This window comes from Nomascus leucogenys, chromosome 17 (genome assembly GCF_006542625.1).
Source record: "Nomascus leucogenys isolate Asia chromosome 17, Asia_NLE_v1, whole genome shotgun sequence".
Classification (NCBI taxonomy): Eukaryota; Metazoa; Chordata; class Mammalia; order Primates; family Hylobatidae; genus Nomascus; species Nomascus leucogenys.
The window spans coordinates 81,845,281-81,861,259 of record NC_044397.1 but is presented as its reverse complement, the minus strand read 5'-3'; the positions used below and the strand labels follow the sequence as shown (position 1 = coordinate 81,861,259).

General features: G+C 40.8%; 1 protein-coding gene across 2 annotated transcripts in view; it reads right to left on the bottom strand.

The window, feature by feature from the left end:
- Window positions 1-15,979, bottom strand: part of IGF2BP3 (insulin like growth factor 2 mRNA binding protein 3) — a 159,974-nt gene that overhangs the window by 31,430 nt on the left and 112,565 nt on the right. The window contains exons 6-8 of one of the 2 annotated variants that reach the window (XM_030796215.1): window positions 7,048-7,329; window positions 3,310-3,444; window positions 1,654-1,776 (exon numbers count right to left, since the gene is read on the bottom strand). In XM_030796215.1, coding sequence (XP_030652075.1) covers window positions 1,654-1,776; window positions 3,310-3,444; window positions 7,048-7,329 — 540 coding nt within the window. The remainder of the gene's footprint in view (window positions 1-1,653; window positions 1,777-3,309; window positions 3,445-7,047; window positions 7,330-15,979) is intronic. The other variant, XM_030796216.1, reaches the window with a different exon arrangement.

Here is a 15,979-nt window from a genome sequence, read left to right as displayed (position 1 = left end):
AGTAGATTGCAGCCTGGGCCACAGAGGGAAAGAAAGAAAGAAGAAAGAAAGAAAGAAAGAAAGGAAGGAAGGAAGGAAGGAGGGAGGGAGGGAGGGAAGGAAGGAAGGAAGCCAATCCATCTTGACTAAAATTTAAAATGGTTCACCGATGGCCATTTAGATAACAAAAACGTTAGATAGTGGCAGCAATATTCAGAAACTCCCTGCGGGACCTAGGTCCTGCTGAACCTTCAAAAGCCACTGAAAATCATACCTGAAAACACTTAAGCCTATGCTGGTCAACAGCCTTGAGAGGAAAAGCAATGGGAGACATGTGCCATGGAAAACAGAACTAAGTACATAAATTGAGAGGATACGGATTATTGGTACAAATCTCCTTCATCTTCCTGAAGTTCTCATTTTCACTACTAGTAAAATGTCACAGGCTAACCTTGAGCCAGATGAATGGGAAGTTATTCCTTAATATTTTCCTCAAACTTGCTAAAAATGTAAACATTTATATAATGAAGACTATTTCTCTTAGGCTACTTTAAAAAGAAGTCTATAATTCTAATTCAGTCTCAACCTGGCCCTGCCAAGCATTTTGTATTACAGTTTTAAAAATAGCTGCTTCTAGAATAACTTTTAAGATTTTTTTCTTTTAAAACTCTCCCCTTTCTGGGGGTAAATTTAAGACAAAGTAGTATTACTTATTGTATTTACCAGTTTGTGGGGTTTTTTTCCCCCTTTCTTTACCACCAAACAGAAGTTTCCTGCTTCCTTACTACCTCCTTTGAAAACTCCTTGTACACAGACACTGTGCAGTCTTTCCCCTACCACTCTTCCTCAGTTCATCAATCTTTTCCCACATTTTTGAGTACTCTGATTGTAACTAAGAATGGCCACCCTCAGAAAAACCTTTCCATGTAATTTCAGAGCATCCACAATTCTAAGCGTGGTAGCCTGCCTCCAAGGTGATTCCCGTCACCCAGTTATCTGTAGTCCCACACATACATACCGAATAGGGCTGACTTGTGTAAACAACATTAGAAAAATGATAGAGTATAACTTCTGAGACTATGTCATAAAAGACATTGCAGTTTCCATCTTGTCAGCTGCCATGTCTTGAGAACACTCAAGCAGCTCTGCGGAGAAGCCCATGTAGGAGGAACCGAGGCCTTCTGCCAACAGCCAGCATCAACTTGTCAGCAGCATTGTGAGACCCCAAGCCAGAACCACCCAGCTAAGCTGCTCCTGCATTCCTAACCCACAAAAACTAGCTGAGCAATTAATGTTCACATTGTGTTAAGCTGTCAAATGTTGGGATAATGCATTACACGACAATGGATAATAAACTGGGTTACATAGTCCAACTTTGGGAATAAATGTCATAAAACATAGTTAAGATTGCATTTAGAAAACATGAACATAAAGCATTTGGTTCCTCCTGCCAGAAGCAGATAATGCTTTCAATACGGGTCAGAAACCTAACAGGCAGCAAGCTGTATTCGAGAAACCAGGTGTAAGCCAGGTGTAACCAGGTGTAACCAGGTGTAAGCCTGTGCCAGCACAGGCTAGCTGAAGCAGCTGTAAAGTGGGAAGCGAAGCCCAATACACAACATGCAGCTTACAGTGTTGGAAAGTTTTCTTATTCAAAAGCAAAGGGGCACTCACGGAGATATCGTGATTTTAGTGTCTGTGTCTTGCTCAATTTTTTTAAGATTTCTTCCTTCTTTACCAATAAGACGGCCAACAAAGTTATTATGAGCTAAAATCTTCAAGGGGATCTCTTCTGTGCTGTAAATAGAAAAGTGGTCATAAAATTAGGATAAGTAAACCTATTCTTGGGTAAAAAGATAATATTCACTCATTAAACATTTACTTCCTACCTACCATCTGGGAAGCACTGTGTTAGGTACAGCTTAAAACTTGCTGACAATTGGCCAGCATTCTAGCAATGCATGAATAGAAGGGGAAAAAAAATACAGAAGTTAACTTCTAAAATAGTTCTTATTTTATTCACTTCAGGAAGTATCTTCAGTGATGGAGTCTCTTACTCAAAACCATATTCCTAAACCCCTACTACCAAAACACAATGTACAAATAAAAAACAGTACCATCCAGTACAAATATATACCTGGAGATATGTGCATAATTTATAGAAGGAAACAGAAGAAACAACAGTGGTTACACTTTGGAGGAAGGGCATAAGAACAGGAAGGGGAGCTTTCACTTTTCATTTTGTAGCTTTCTGAATTTCCCAGTCATATATATATAAAACTGTTTAAAATGTCATTGCGGTTAACAGATGGTGGGCTTTTCCTTTTTTTCTTTTTTTTGAGACAGTCTCCCTCTGGAACCAGGCTGGAGTGCAGTAGTGGGATCTCGGCTCACTGCAACCTCCGCCTCCCGGGTTCAAGCCATTCTCCTGCCTCAGCCTCCCAAGTGGCTGGGACTACAGGCACGTGCCACCACGCCCAGCTAATTCTTGTATTTTTAGTAGAGATGGGGTTACACCATGTTGGCCAGGATGGTCTTGATCTCTTGACCTCATGATCCACCTGCCTCAGCCTCCCAAAGTGCTGGGATTACAGGCATGAGCCGCCGCACCGGGCCTATTTTTCTCTATACTAAAATAATTCTTTTTAAAGAATTTTTACTTTAATAATTACATTCTTATAATATGGTACCCACATATAATATTACTACAACATATTTAAAGTTCTCTACAAATTAAGGTTGGTAATGAGGTCCCCACATTAACTCCAGTGCCTTACTCTGGATTCTACTTCCAGTGCAGTGCTGTTCTGTACACTAAACGTGGTACAGAACCCAACTTTCACTCAAAGTTCCTGTGGAAGAAATAGTTAGAGTTCCCACCTGCGTTACCCAGATAAATCTCTAGTTTGCCTTAGAAGAGACTTAGGCACTTCCCCACCTCCACACTCCCTGTTGCTCCAAGATGGGGCCAGGCAGAGGACAAGAACAGAGCTCCAGTGAGCTCTGAGTAAAGGATGAGTCAAGATTTGGGGCTCCTGTCTTGGGTTAATCCAGGATACCTCCTGGTCCTAGGTTCCCCAAGTTGCCTTCTTCTATAGCTGCACTTCTCTTCCCCGTTATCACCACTCGTCTATGTTCAAATGTGAATGAAAATATTTAAATATTAAAAGACATACACTTCACGACCAAATCAACAGTGCCAACCACTGTAGCTCATCAGGATATCATTTCCCTTTGTTTGTTGGCAATTCCCAAGAATTGTGTCAGAGATATCAAAAATACAAGAGCACAAATATCAACCTCTTTCACAGGACAATCTTCTTTACTCACAATTTTATATCTTGAGCTTCCTTATGCATAATCTCCAGAATAGACTTACAAGCCGCAGAGGTGCCTTCAGGAGTAGAGAGGATAGTAATCGACTTCTCAGCAGCCCCTGCATTTTCTTTACGGTGGACATCGATTCTGATAGTGGGCACAAGCAGCGAGGAAAACGAGAGCAGTAAGCGTGTATTCACAGTGGAGTCTGTAATTACCAACTGCAAAGTCATAGGGCTTCAGGGCAAAGCAGATGACTCACTTCCCTCAAGAGCATAAACTTTCAATAAGCTGTCAACATTAATGCCTTAAGAGGCAAATTTTAATTCTAGGAACACTCCCTTTCTCATTCCTCAATCCAACCAAGCAGGGACATCTTTTCATTCTACCCAAGCTGTTTGTGCTTACAGCTTCCTTTCAGATGCCACAGAACAAATGTCTCATGACAAAGAGCCTGGATTCAATCTGCTCTAAAACAAATAGGAACTGGAGGGCATGCCAAGAGACGAGTTGGAATCCCATAAGCCAAGTTGAACTGCTTATTCTGCACAGTACATCATTCTTCATTCATTGGATGAGCAGATTTCACCAATCTGCTTCCCCTTTGCAAGGTTCTTCCCACATTTTGCCTCCTTGATAGAGGAAAGTCTGCAACGAACAGTGATAGGAATGGAACCTGGACAGATGGCAATTCTACTTCAAGAAAAGCAAGTGGCCAATAAACTCAAAATGATGTTTAATTTCACTAGTAATTATATGTCTGCCAGTTAAAAGAATGTCATTTTCTTCTAGACTTGCAAAAATTGAGATAGGAAAAATTAAATATGGGCAAGATGATCGGTAACAAGGCACACTCAACACTTTTAGTAGGAGTATAGAGCAAAACTGGTCAGCAAAATGCTGAGCACCTTGTGACTCAAGAATGGTACTTCTTGTAACATCTACTCCTGGTAACATCTACAGATATAGTCTCATACATGGGCCAAGAGTGATGTTTCTTACCCTTGGCACTACTGACTTTTTGGGCCAGATTCTTTGCTGTGGGTGGGGTGTCTTGTGCATTGTAGGAAATTTACTAACATCCCTGGCCTCTACCTACTAGATGCCAGTAGCATGCCTCTCTCTCAACTCTAACAGCCAAAAATGTCTCCAGACATTGCCAAATGTCTACGGGGGTTGGGGCAGAGAGATGATCATTTGTGGTTGAGAACCACTGGCATGGTAAAGTTCCGTTTCTAACAGATAGAAAATTAGAATTATCTAATTGCAGGAAGAGATGGTTAAATGCAGGAAGAGATGGTTAAATAACAGTATATTCCTATCATACAGATGTTTTTGAAAATGTGGTAAAATTACAGGTACCAACATAGTAAAAAGTCCTTAAGTGAAATAATGCAATTCACATCATGACATGGTTTCTTTTTTAAAGTCACAAGTTAGTAGATACAGGCAACAAATCCTATAGAGATATATCCCCAACTTACCAATAGCTACCCAGGTGAGATGAATGGTAACTTTTTAATTTACATATTTATACATTTTGAATTAAACATAAATAAGCCTGCCATTATTTAAAAAGTACAAGAAAAAAATTAGCTATTCAAAAATATGTGTTTTTGGGAAAATTAAGTATTTGTTGAGTTCCTTTGGCCACTCAAACACTTAAAGAGCTAAATAACTCATGGCCATGAGAATGACCACTTGATCATGCCAATAAAATCAAGATTTGGCTTTCATTTCCCTAAATGTTTGGTTGAAATCTGAAGATTTACCTCAAGAGTAAAAGATAAAACTAAAAATAAGGGCATGAAACAAATTAAGGGCTACCTAAAAATAACTAATAAAAAAATAGTGTCTTAGATAACAGTCCCAATCTTAGGAGTCATCTTCCCAGCTGCTGTTTCAATCCCCAGTCACTTTCAGGGATGCTTGTCTTCCAGCAACACATTAGCATCCCTCTTTGCAGTTTATTTTCACCCTTTCACTGTGCTAAGGATTACTAAGCTCCGATCCCTTGAGAGAAGGGAATGGGGCTTTGGAGATTAGACTGGCCCTCTGAGACCATTCCAGAAACAGAGGTTCTGATAATGACTAATTTCAATGTCAAGAGTTAATTAAATCCACTGGCAGAGCTCTGCAAATGAATCATCGGATATAACAAAAATTGCTTCCCTTCCCCTATCCCCATCTTCCTGCCTTAAGTAAAACAAACAGTTCAATTTAAGTCACAGCTCTTTCATCTGACAGGGAAATGAGTAGCTCGAAAAGGAACAATTCTAATCTGCTACATGACAAGGAAGGGAAGCCATATAATGAATTTCTGCAGGTAACGGTGGATCAAGGGAAGCAAGAAGCCCTTAAATTTTAAGATTAAAGCCAGGCCGACTGACTAGGTTATGGTCCAGTTGTCTTTCCCACTCCTACGTGATGAGGTCAGGGCGATTAATCTTGCATTCAGGTAACCAGCACCCAACATCTCCTGCTTCAAAGCAGGGGAAGGCAGGATCAGATGCCACTGCAGGGAGCAGGTGGGTACGGACCACCACTCAGTGCAGTTCTTTTTGGTTCTGCATGAGAAATGGGTCAGCTAGTCCAATGCAGGCATGGTGCCTATGATGAATATGCATGTCCTCTTAGGCCTGCTGGAACAAACACATAAAGTATACACAGCAGTGTAGTTCTAACTTTTAGAGAAAGATTAAGCTTATTTCCTTGGATCACATTAAAAAAAAGAATTCTCCTTTCTAAATTTAAAAGGCAAAATAATCTTGTCATTTCTGTAGCTGGCCCAAGGCTTGCACAATGGTATTTTTGGATACAACTTCTTCTTCCCAGCACACTCACAGGTTCTTCAGGGAATACGGTAGTAACAGGCTCAGAGATGTGCCTTGTAGCACATTACAGAGCTAAGTATGAGGGGAAGAGTTTGTCACCAAGCTTCTTTGGGTCAAAAAATATCCACATACTGTACAACAATATGGTTTCTAAAGCAAAACAACATATAATGCATGAGAATTGAGAATTATCTTAGACACACATGAAAGGCTTCAAACATAATTCACATATAGTCATTTTAGTCATTTGACAAATAAAAGTTCCTTCTATGTAGCAGGGCCCTGGCCTTGGCCCTGGAGCTACAGTAGTAAATAAAAACAAATAGTTCCTGCTTTCTGCTCCTGATAATTAGCTCCAACATTTGAATGGGAATATTCCAATCCCTTAAACCCCACCAATTAAAACCATCAAAAAATATCCAGAAGAAAAAGCCATTCTAATTACATGGCTTAATCACAGGAAACATTTGGACAAATAAGATGAGCAATTCTTTATTCCAGTAAGGCAAGACTGAAAAACCATCTCTGTATGGAAGCCACAAATAAAATGGACTGGACCCAGAAAATTACTTTCAAAAGCAATGAGGGCAGGTGGGGGGTAAGGGGTGGGACAGAGAACAACCTAGAAGCTGCCTTTCTGTCTTCCAGAGCCTCCCCAACCAGAAGAAGATTAGGTATCATTTGTTTTCCATTCATGTGTGAAAATCTGACGTTCCCTTTGAGACGGAGGATTAGCTCCAGATTTATATGAAATGAACACCAAGATATTGCAAGATTTTTATACACATTCCCAAGTACTGTACAAGGAGGCCTCATGGCTGTGTTCAGAAGGGCACCAAGTACCAGAACGACACACTGTTACTAAGATTCCAAGGGGAATTCTCATGAACACCCACCACACACTCAGCATACTCACTTAGACTGGGTCTGTTTGGTGATGTTCCGAATGGTAGCACCTTCTTTTCCTATGATGGCTCCAACAAATTGGGTGGGAACCAGCAGGCGCAGAGGCAAATCACATGGTTTCTGCTTGGACAGGGATCCTGGAGACCCCTGCCTTGAGGAGCCCCTCTGCCCAAGCCCCCGGCGACCTCGGGGCTGCTGCAAGGGGTTTTGCTGGGCAGCCATTTCATCAGGGATATAGGCTACTTTCAAGGTGAAATTCTCTAACTGAAATCCATTCAGTTTGTCTAGTGCTCTGAAAGTTGAAAAGCGGCAGGGGTGGGAAAAGGAATCAGTCTATATGACACATCTTTTAGCAAAGCAACACCCATCTCTTCTACTCAGCATTACTAGCTCTAAACTTCTGAGGGAAGCCCCAGCACAAGCAGTAAACCCGCAACACACATAATCCTCCCCTCCCCCACCCCGCACCACCACCACCCACACACATTTTCCTTTGAGACAGGCACAGTGGGGAAAAAGGCCACAAGTTTCCAAAGGGAACTTATGTGCCATCTCCTAATGAAAAATAGAAAAACAAAAAACATTTTGTCAAACTGTTGGTTAAGTTTAACCCATAAGGTTATTAACGGTTTAGGAATAGCTAAGCAGCAAGAGAGAAGCAAGTGGGCTTCTTGCCTTGGCAAATGTTTCCAAATCACAGTGGAAGGACATCAGAAATATATACCTCCTTCACTACACACTCTAAAATATGAAGTATTTAAAACCATTTTAAGAACCAGTGGACAAATCTCTCTAAACCATTCACAAGAGACTATCCTGAGTATTAAATTCTACCAATAACACTCAGTACCTATTATGAGCCAGTCCCTGACTTTGTGGTTTATGATCTGATTTGGGGCAAAGAGGCAGGGGTGGTGATAAACCAAAAAAAGAGTGTGCCCATTCTACCACACTATTTGGGGGAGAGTTTTTCTTTTTTTCTTTTTTTTGGAGACAGAGTCTTGCTCTGCAAAGGAGCTGTGTCACCCAGGCTGGAGTGCAGTGGAGCCATCTTGGCTCACTGCAACCTCTGCCTCCGGGGTTCAAGCGATTCTTGTGCCTCAGCCTCCTGAGTAGCTGGGATTATAGGCGTGCACCATCACGCTTGGCTAATTTTTGTATTTTCAGTAGAGATGGGGTTTCACCATGTTGGCCAGGCTGGTTTTGAACTCCTGACCTCAAGTGATCTGCTGCATTGGCCTCCCAAAGTGCTAGGATTACAGGCATGAGCTACTGTACCCAGCTTCTTTTTCATTCTTGATCTTTATTTTAACACGCAAGGAAAAGTGCCCAAATCTTGAGCATAAATCTCAGTGAATTTTCACAAGGTGAACACACACATCCAGATCCAGAACTAGAACACATCAGGGCCCCAGGAGCCCCACCAGTACCTGCTTCTGGTAGTCACTGCCCCCCTCCCCCTTGCAGACTTCTAATACCATAGATTAATTCTGCCTATTTCAAAATTTTATGTAAGTATATATGAGTATACATGATATGTATTCTCTCATATCTGGAAACTTTTAATTTATTGTAATATTCATCCAAATTGTTGTTTTCTATTTTCTGGGGTTTTTTTTTGTTTTGTTTTGTTTTGTATTCTTTTTTAGTGTGTGTGTTCTGTTTTCAGAAGGGAAAATAATAAACTGGTAGAGAGGAGATAGCCCAGATTTCATAAACATACATCTAACAATACATCCCTTTCTGACTCCACAGTGCACAACAAAATGAAAAACAAAAACAAAGAAGTCCCCACACTTCCCAGTGTCACTCAGGTTCTTTGCTCAGATTCTGTTCCAATGGCCCTGAGTTCACCTGAGGTGGGAAAGAAAAACAGGCATAAAATGGTCTCTTTCTAGTTGCTTGGTGTGGTCGTTTCCGGCTTATACACTGCTTTATTTGCAAATCTACTCTCAATTCTTACTTAAACAGAAAAAAGGGGGTGGAGTGGGAGACAGTTCTAGCACCAAAAAGGTCACTGAGGGCTAGGACCTTGAAGGCAGACCTGGGCAAGCAGACAGAGGACTCGCTGACATTCTCCGGCCCAGAATGATTCTCAGTTTCTCACTTCAGTCTTCTATCACCGTCCTGCCTTCTCTGGCACATGAATGAACTCTTATTGTAAAAGATCAGTCATGCAGAAAATAGCAAGAGGTTGCTCTGGCACCATCACCAACCCTCCAAGGCCCTTCCCAGAACTGCTGCTCACTGCAGTACTTCTACAAATGGACCAGTCCTTTCTATATGTTTACAAACACATGTATTCACGTTCAGTTCCTTCGTTAAAAGCATAATTGGGGTTGTGATGTACACTGCTCTGTGGCTTATTTTTAAACACAATGTCTTGGGATATTTCCATGTGATTTCTATGTCAGAGGGCATTCTTTTCATAAGCTTCAGAGGATGATAGCTGACACATGCCACACTTATTTTGCCAATGCCTTGATGACAGCACCTTAAGTTAATGCTGTACTTTCCTCCTGTCCCCTTTTTCTCTTAAGGGAATGTGGATTAAGGGCCCTAAAATATTTTGGTTATTTCTAAAGGAAGACAACAGCTGATATATTTTATTATTTATGGTGTATATTTGTTATAAAAAGTTGGAGTTGCAGAAGAGTCAACCAACTACAGATTCTTTCAAAACAGTTTTAATTTTTTTTTTGAAATGGACTTTTGCTCTTGTTGCCCAGGCTGGAGTGCAGTGGTGAGATCTTGGCTCACTGCAACCTCCACCTCCTGGGTTCAAGCAATTCTCCTGCCTCGGCCTCCTGAATAGCTGGGATTACAGGCGCACGCCGCCACCACCCCCAGCTAATTTTTGTATTTTCAGTAGAGATGAGTTTTGCTATGTTGGCCAGGCTGGTCTGAACTCTTGACGTCAGGTGATCCACCCACCTCGGCCTCCCAAAGTGCTGGGATTACAGGCGTGAGCCACCACACTTGGCCTTAAATGTTTTTAAAGTTGGGAATAAACAGATCACTGAAGGTTCTTTCAAAAAATCAGGAAACTTGAACCTACTGAAGGCATCAATTACATCTAGGCATAAAAGGTAGTCTAGGCTTTTTCATTATAAATGGCATATTGCCAGCTTCAGAAGAGAGTAAGTATATTTTGACTAGTAAATTAAGTCATTAGTGTTACAAAAATGGTAGATAACTTTCTTCTTGAGTGAGATAGACATATACAGATATGATTCTCCCTGGGGTAAAAGGTACACACGTCAGTTACCAGATGCTTCTATATTCTAGAACCATCTAAATAGTCACATGTATCACAAGAAACAACTTTATAACTTGGCAAAAACTAACTTCTAACTTTTATTGTGCTGCTTTAAAAAGATTTTTCTTTGTGGGGAAAAGAAAAGATTCTCTCACTGAAGAGGTCAGGTAGCCTGGGGCTCTAGTCCCCAGTGTACCTTCTGGGCCCCAGTGGCTCTAAACTCAGGCTGTTCCAGGCAGAATGCAGACAGCCACTACTGTGTGCACCTGACTGCCTAATTGCCATCTAAGCAGAGTTCCTAACCCCTCAAACCACAGTGCTCCATCCACACTCAGACACAGCTGAAAAGGTACAGGAGGAACTTAACATGTAGAATGGTGGCTTTCTCATGATTGCAGCTCCTAAATTACTGAATTTAAGTCAACTACTAGAACCTTTCTAGGCACAAAGTTTATTATTCAGCTATGTCATATGGTGATCTGCTGAGTTCATGGGGAAAAAAATTTTAGTATTTTCACCAAACCCACCATAGATGCAAGACATGAGATGAACGACTATCATAATTATTTGACACATATGTGTTCAGTTAAACAGAACTTAAAGATGTTTATCCAACATGTATATTACTCAGGATCCTGGTTTTGTTTTTTTTTTTTTTTTTTTTTTTTTTTTTTTGAGACAGAGTCTCACTTTTTTGCCCAGGCTGGAGTGCAATGACACGATCTCGGCTCACTGCTGCAACCTCCGCCTCCTTGGTTTGAGCAATTCTCCTTCCTCCTTCCAAGTAGCTGGGATTACAGGTGTGTACCACCACACCCAGCTAATTTTGTATTTTTTTTTTTTTTAAACTAGAGACGGGGTTTCACCATGTTGGTCAGGCTGGTCTCAAACTCCTGACCTCAAGTGATCCACCCGCCTCAGCCTCCCAAAGTGCTTGGATTACAAGCGTGAGCCACAGCGCCAGACCAGGATCCTGTCATCATTACTTAACTCTTTGCTCTTGGTGCTATTTTAAGGGTCGCTGAGAAGATGCTGAGTAATTTTGCCAGTTGGTAGAATTTAAATGTATTGATAAGAAGTTTACTGGGGCCAGGTGCAGTGGCTCATGCCTGTAATCTCAACACTTTGGGAGACCAAGGTGGGTGGATCACTTGAGGTCAGGAGCTCAAGACCAGCTTGGACAATATGACAAAACTCTGTCTCTACTAAAAGTACAAAAATTAGCCAGGCATGGTGGCGTGAGCCTATTAATTCCAGCTACTTGGGAGGCTGAGGCATGAGAATTGCTTGAATCTGGGAGGCAGAGGTTGCAGTGAGCCAAGATTGCCCCACTGCACCCCAGCCTAGGTGATGGAATGAGACTTTGTCTCCAAATAAAAAAAAAAAAAAAAAAAAAAAATTATTCATTGGGGTAGACCACAATTTAGAGCTAAATGGACCTCAATAGAGACAATAAGCAGTTCAACTTGAGGAAGGGGGGAAAGAGAAAGAAAAAAGGAGAAGAAATGAGACCCAGACAAGTTAAACGTACCCAAGAGTCCACACATACAGAGCTGAATAGTGGAAAAAGAATACAGACTAGAGACCAGAATTCTAGTCCAGCTTGAACATTAAATAACCACGTTATCCTCCAAAGGTCATTTTCCTGTTTGGCATTAGCCATCTCCCTATAAAACTAAAAGATTAGATTCATGGTCCTTTTCAGCTCTAAAATTTCATGCCTGGCTGGGTGCAGGAGCTCACACCTCTAATTATAGCACTCTGGAAGGCCAAGGAGGGAGGATCACTTGAGCCCAGCAGTTTGAGATCAGCCTGGGCAACATAGTGAAACCCTGTCTCTACAAAAAAAAAAAAAATTAGCTGGGTGTAGTGGCACATGCCTGTAGTCCCAGCTACTTGGGAGGCTGAGGTGGGAGGACTGCTTGAGCCCAGGAGGTTGAGGCTACATTAAGCCATGATTGTGCCACTGCACTTCCAAGTCTGCCTGGGCAACAGAATGAGAACCTGTCTCATAAAATAAAATAAATAAAATTCCATGTCTAAAAATCTCTTCTTTTTTATTCCCAGATGTCACCCTGTATATAATACAGGGTCCTCACAAAATGAGGTTTAACCCATTATTGAAAAGTCATAAATTCAATTATCTCCTTGTATGAAGAATAAGAGGTTGACAACTCAGCAATCATTATTGAAAGCCTGGGTAATATGATTTTAAGGATGTACCTTAATGAAATAAATATAGATGAAGCCCAAATGTAAGGCTTCATGACTAAATTGGTTCTAAAAACAAAACAAAACGGTATGAGCAAATACCCTAGATGATGCACAACAGAAGACGGTATAGGAAACTGTGGTGAGGATCCAACACTATGCAGAGATTAGAATCAGTATAAATACACTGAATGAAAAACCCACAAAACTCTGCAGAATGATCTTTGTAATTCTGAAAGTTATAATGCATGGGACAAAGTCTACAAAACTCTATGGCAAATTTAACAGTGGTTATCCCTGAATGGCAAAAAAATCCTTTGTCTCACTGCTTTATTTCTTTTTCCAAAATAAATCTTTTATTTATGTAATTGTTAAAGTTTAAATGGGAATTTTCTTACCTTTAGCCACTGGCCAAGTTGCTTCAAACACTTCTAAACATAACCATATTTACCTTATACAGATCTTCACAGTGATACAAAGGAACTGCAATGATAGTTTCTTTCTTTTTTTTTTTTTGAGACGGAGTCTTGCTCTGTCGCCCAGGCTGGAGTGCAGTGGCGCGATCTCGGCTCACTGCAAGCTCCGCCTCCCGGGTTCACGCCATTCTCCTGCCTCAGCCTCCAGAGTAGCTGGGACTACAGGCGCCCACCACCACGCCTGGCTAATTTTTTGTATTTTTAGTAGAGATGGGGTTTCACCATGTTAGCCAGGATGGTCTCAATCTCCTGACCTCGTGATCCACCCGCCTCGGCCTCACCAAAGTGCTGGGATTACAGGCGTGAGCCACCGTGCCCAGCCTTTTTTTTTTTTTTTTGAGATGGAGTTTTGCTCTTGTTGCCCAGGCTGGAGTGCAGTGGCACGATCTCGGCTCACTGCAACCTCTACCTCCCAGGTTCAAGCAATTCTCCTGCCTCAGAATGATAGTTTCAAAGTATGAATAAACATTCTTTTTCCCTAACAAAAATAAACATCAGAATAACCCCAAACAAAAGAAAGTATAAGAACTCAATGTCTACACATTTTCTAGGGGGTTATTTCTTTGTCACACATGACAAATCCTCTCATGAGTAATGTCTGTCCTTGACTGGCTTATCTCAACATCTCTGGAAGAGGGAAGGAAATAAGTGAGCCTCTCTTGCTCTGAGGAACAAGAAAAGGTGCATTCACTAAACACATACTTCCATTTTTAATGAAACTAATGAAATTTAAACTTGTCAAATTTTTATTTTAATAATTCAAGACTTAAGCCTAAAATGAACACATGTATTAATATTTTCTATAATATGTGTGCTATTAACCTTTGATTTATTTTAGCCACAAGGTGGCAGGAATTTCCACGTTAAATTGTGTCTTAAAGACATAGCCATATTTGAGGACTCCTCTTAAGTGACATTCATAGAGCTTTAAGTAACAGAGGCAGCTACAACCACGTTAAAACTAGCTCCCTGGCTCCTCAGCATCAGTGACCAGCCATCACTGGAAATGAAGTATACCAAACAATAACGGGGGGCAGAAGCAGCAATCAAACATGTTGGAAAAATACATAACAGCTGCTAACTTTTGAGCTCTACCTTATAGGTATTATGAAACATGTTTTGGAGGCATTATCTTAGTTTTTCTCAGTAGCCTCATTAGCTAAAGACTACAGTTATTCCCATTTTAGAAATGGGGCTGAACCGTAATAGATTAACTTGACCAAAGTCAGCTAGAAAAGTGGTGGCACACAGTCTATTCCATGCAACTGGGCTCTGGAATTGAACTCTTAACCTCCAAGCTCACTCATACTTTCACAAGTACATCAGGGTCACATAGCCTTCCAAACAACAGATGTTACAAAGAGAAAATTGAGAATTATCAGCATAGCCCTTTTACCTAAAGATTGAGCTTTGGGTGGCCTACCAAGGAAGGCATGGAGAAATGACACCAGATTGGTTTAGGCAGCAGGCTGTCATGTTTGGAGCCCATGGAGCAGGCCTACAGGGTTCATTGGAAGTCCTGGAAAGTCTGGTCCTGGAAGGCTCAAACCACTTCAAACTGCTCCAAGCAGCCCAGAACCAGTGGGTTAAACTATAAATACACGCATATATGCACAAATATTTGTTTCTCTTTAATCTTCACTTTGTAGCTGAGAAAACCAAAGCTCGGAAGTCAAGGTTACTAAGTCAGGGCTACCTGACTTTGGTGTTTACACTTTCTCTACTACACCCAATGCCTCTCAAATAAAATTAATTCTCCTCACAGAATGAAAACATATTCCATATCCCTTTTAAAAGCTTATTAAAAAACTCTGATAACAATTTTTTTAAAACTGTAACACAAAACTGAGTTTTCCACTCCTTAGATTAACTTTTTAAAATACCTCATTGCTTTCTAATTCTCTCAATCTTTGAATTCTTACAGAGGGAGTGAGAACAATATTCTTATAAGGCCACTTGACAGGCAGGAACTAAAATTAGGCAGTCCCTCTCCAAATATTCTTATTGGCAACTTTTGGTCAGTATTTAGTATTTAATAAATGTTAACTGACTGAATATTAGAACAAAGGATATGAAGACTACTTCCCTAATCAAAATGCCTAATTTATTTAAGTTACCTAATTACTAAATTACACAATTCTTAACAGCCTTTTCCTTCCTCCTTGGGATCAACGGAAGCCTACCAATCTCTTAACAACTAAGATAAAGAAATTTGAGAACACCAGTGTGTCTACATTCAGTTTGCTGTCATGGTTAGGATTCTTTTCAGCAATAATTCTACCTTGACTAGCCAGTCTACCTTTCCTGTGCTTGCAGTCTTAATGCTTTTTTTGTTGTTGTTCTTAAAGGAGGAAGGCTAAATGTCAATTACTTTATCCTTACCAAAGTTCATCTTATGCCTCTTCAAAGCTATATAGCTTATGTCTCCAACTTATGTTCTCCCATTCAACTCATTAACTATTAAATAAGCATTTTGTTTCCCTTTAGCTAATTTAAGTTTTCAAATAAGGCCACAACAACAGGCCTCTGACAATCTCCAAATATCCTTGGGTTTATCACATCATCGCATATTTTCCAACAGGGACTTGGCTCTACCAAGTATTCAGTATAAATCTTTGTAAAGTAAAACATGGCCGGGTGCAGCGGCTCACACCTGTAATCCCAGCATTTTGGGAGGCTGAGGTGGGCAGATCACTTGAGCCCACGAGTTCAAGACCAGCCTGGGCAACATGGTGAAACCCCATGTCTACAAAAAAGTACAAAAAAAAAAGACTGGCAGTCTCATAACCCAGCCTCAAAATAAATAAAAATTAAAACAATATGGCCTGCCTGCCTTCCTTCCTTCCAGTCTCATAACCCAGCCTCAAAATAAATAAAAATTAAAACAATATTTCCTTCCTTCCTTCCTTTCCTTTCTTCTCTCTCTCTCTCTCTCTCTCTCTCTCTCTCTCTCTTTCTTTCTTTCCTTCTGTGGCCCAGGCTGCAATCTACTCGAC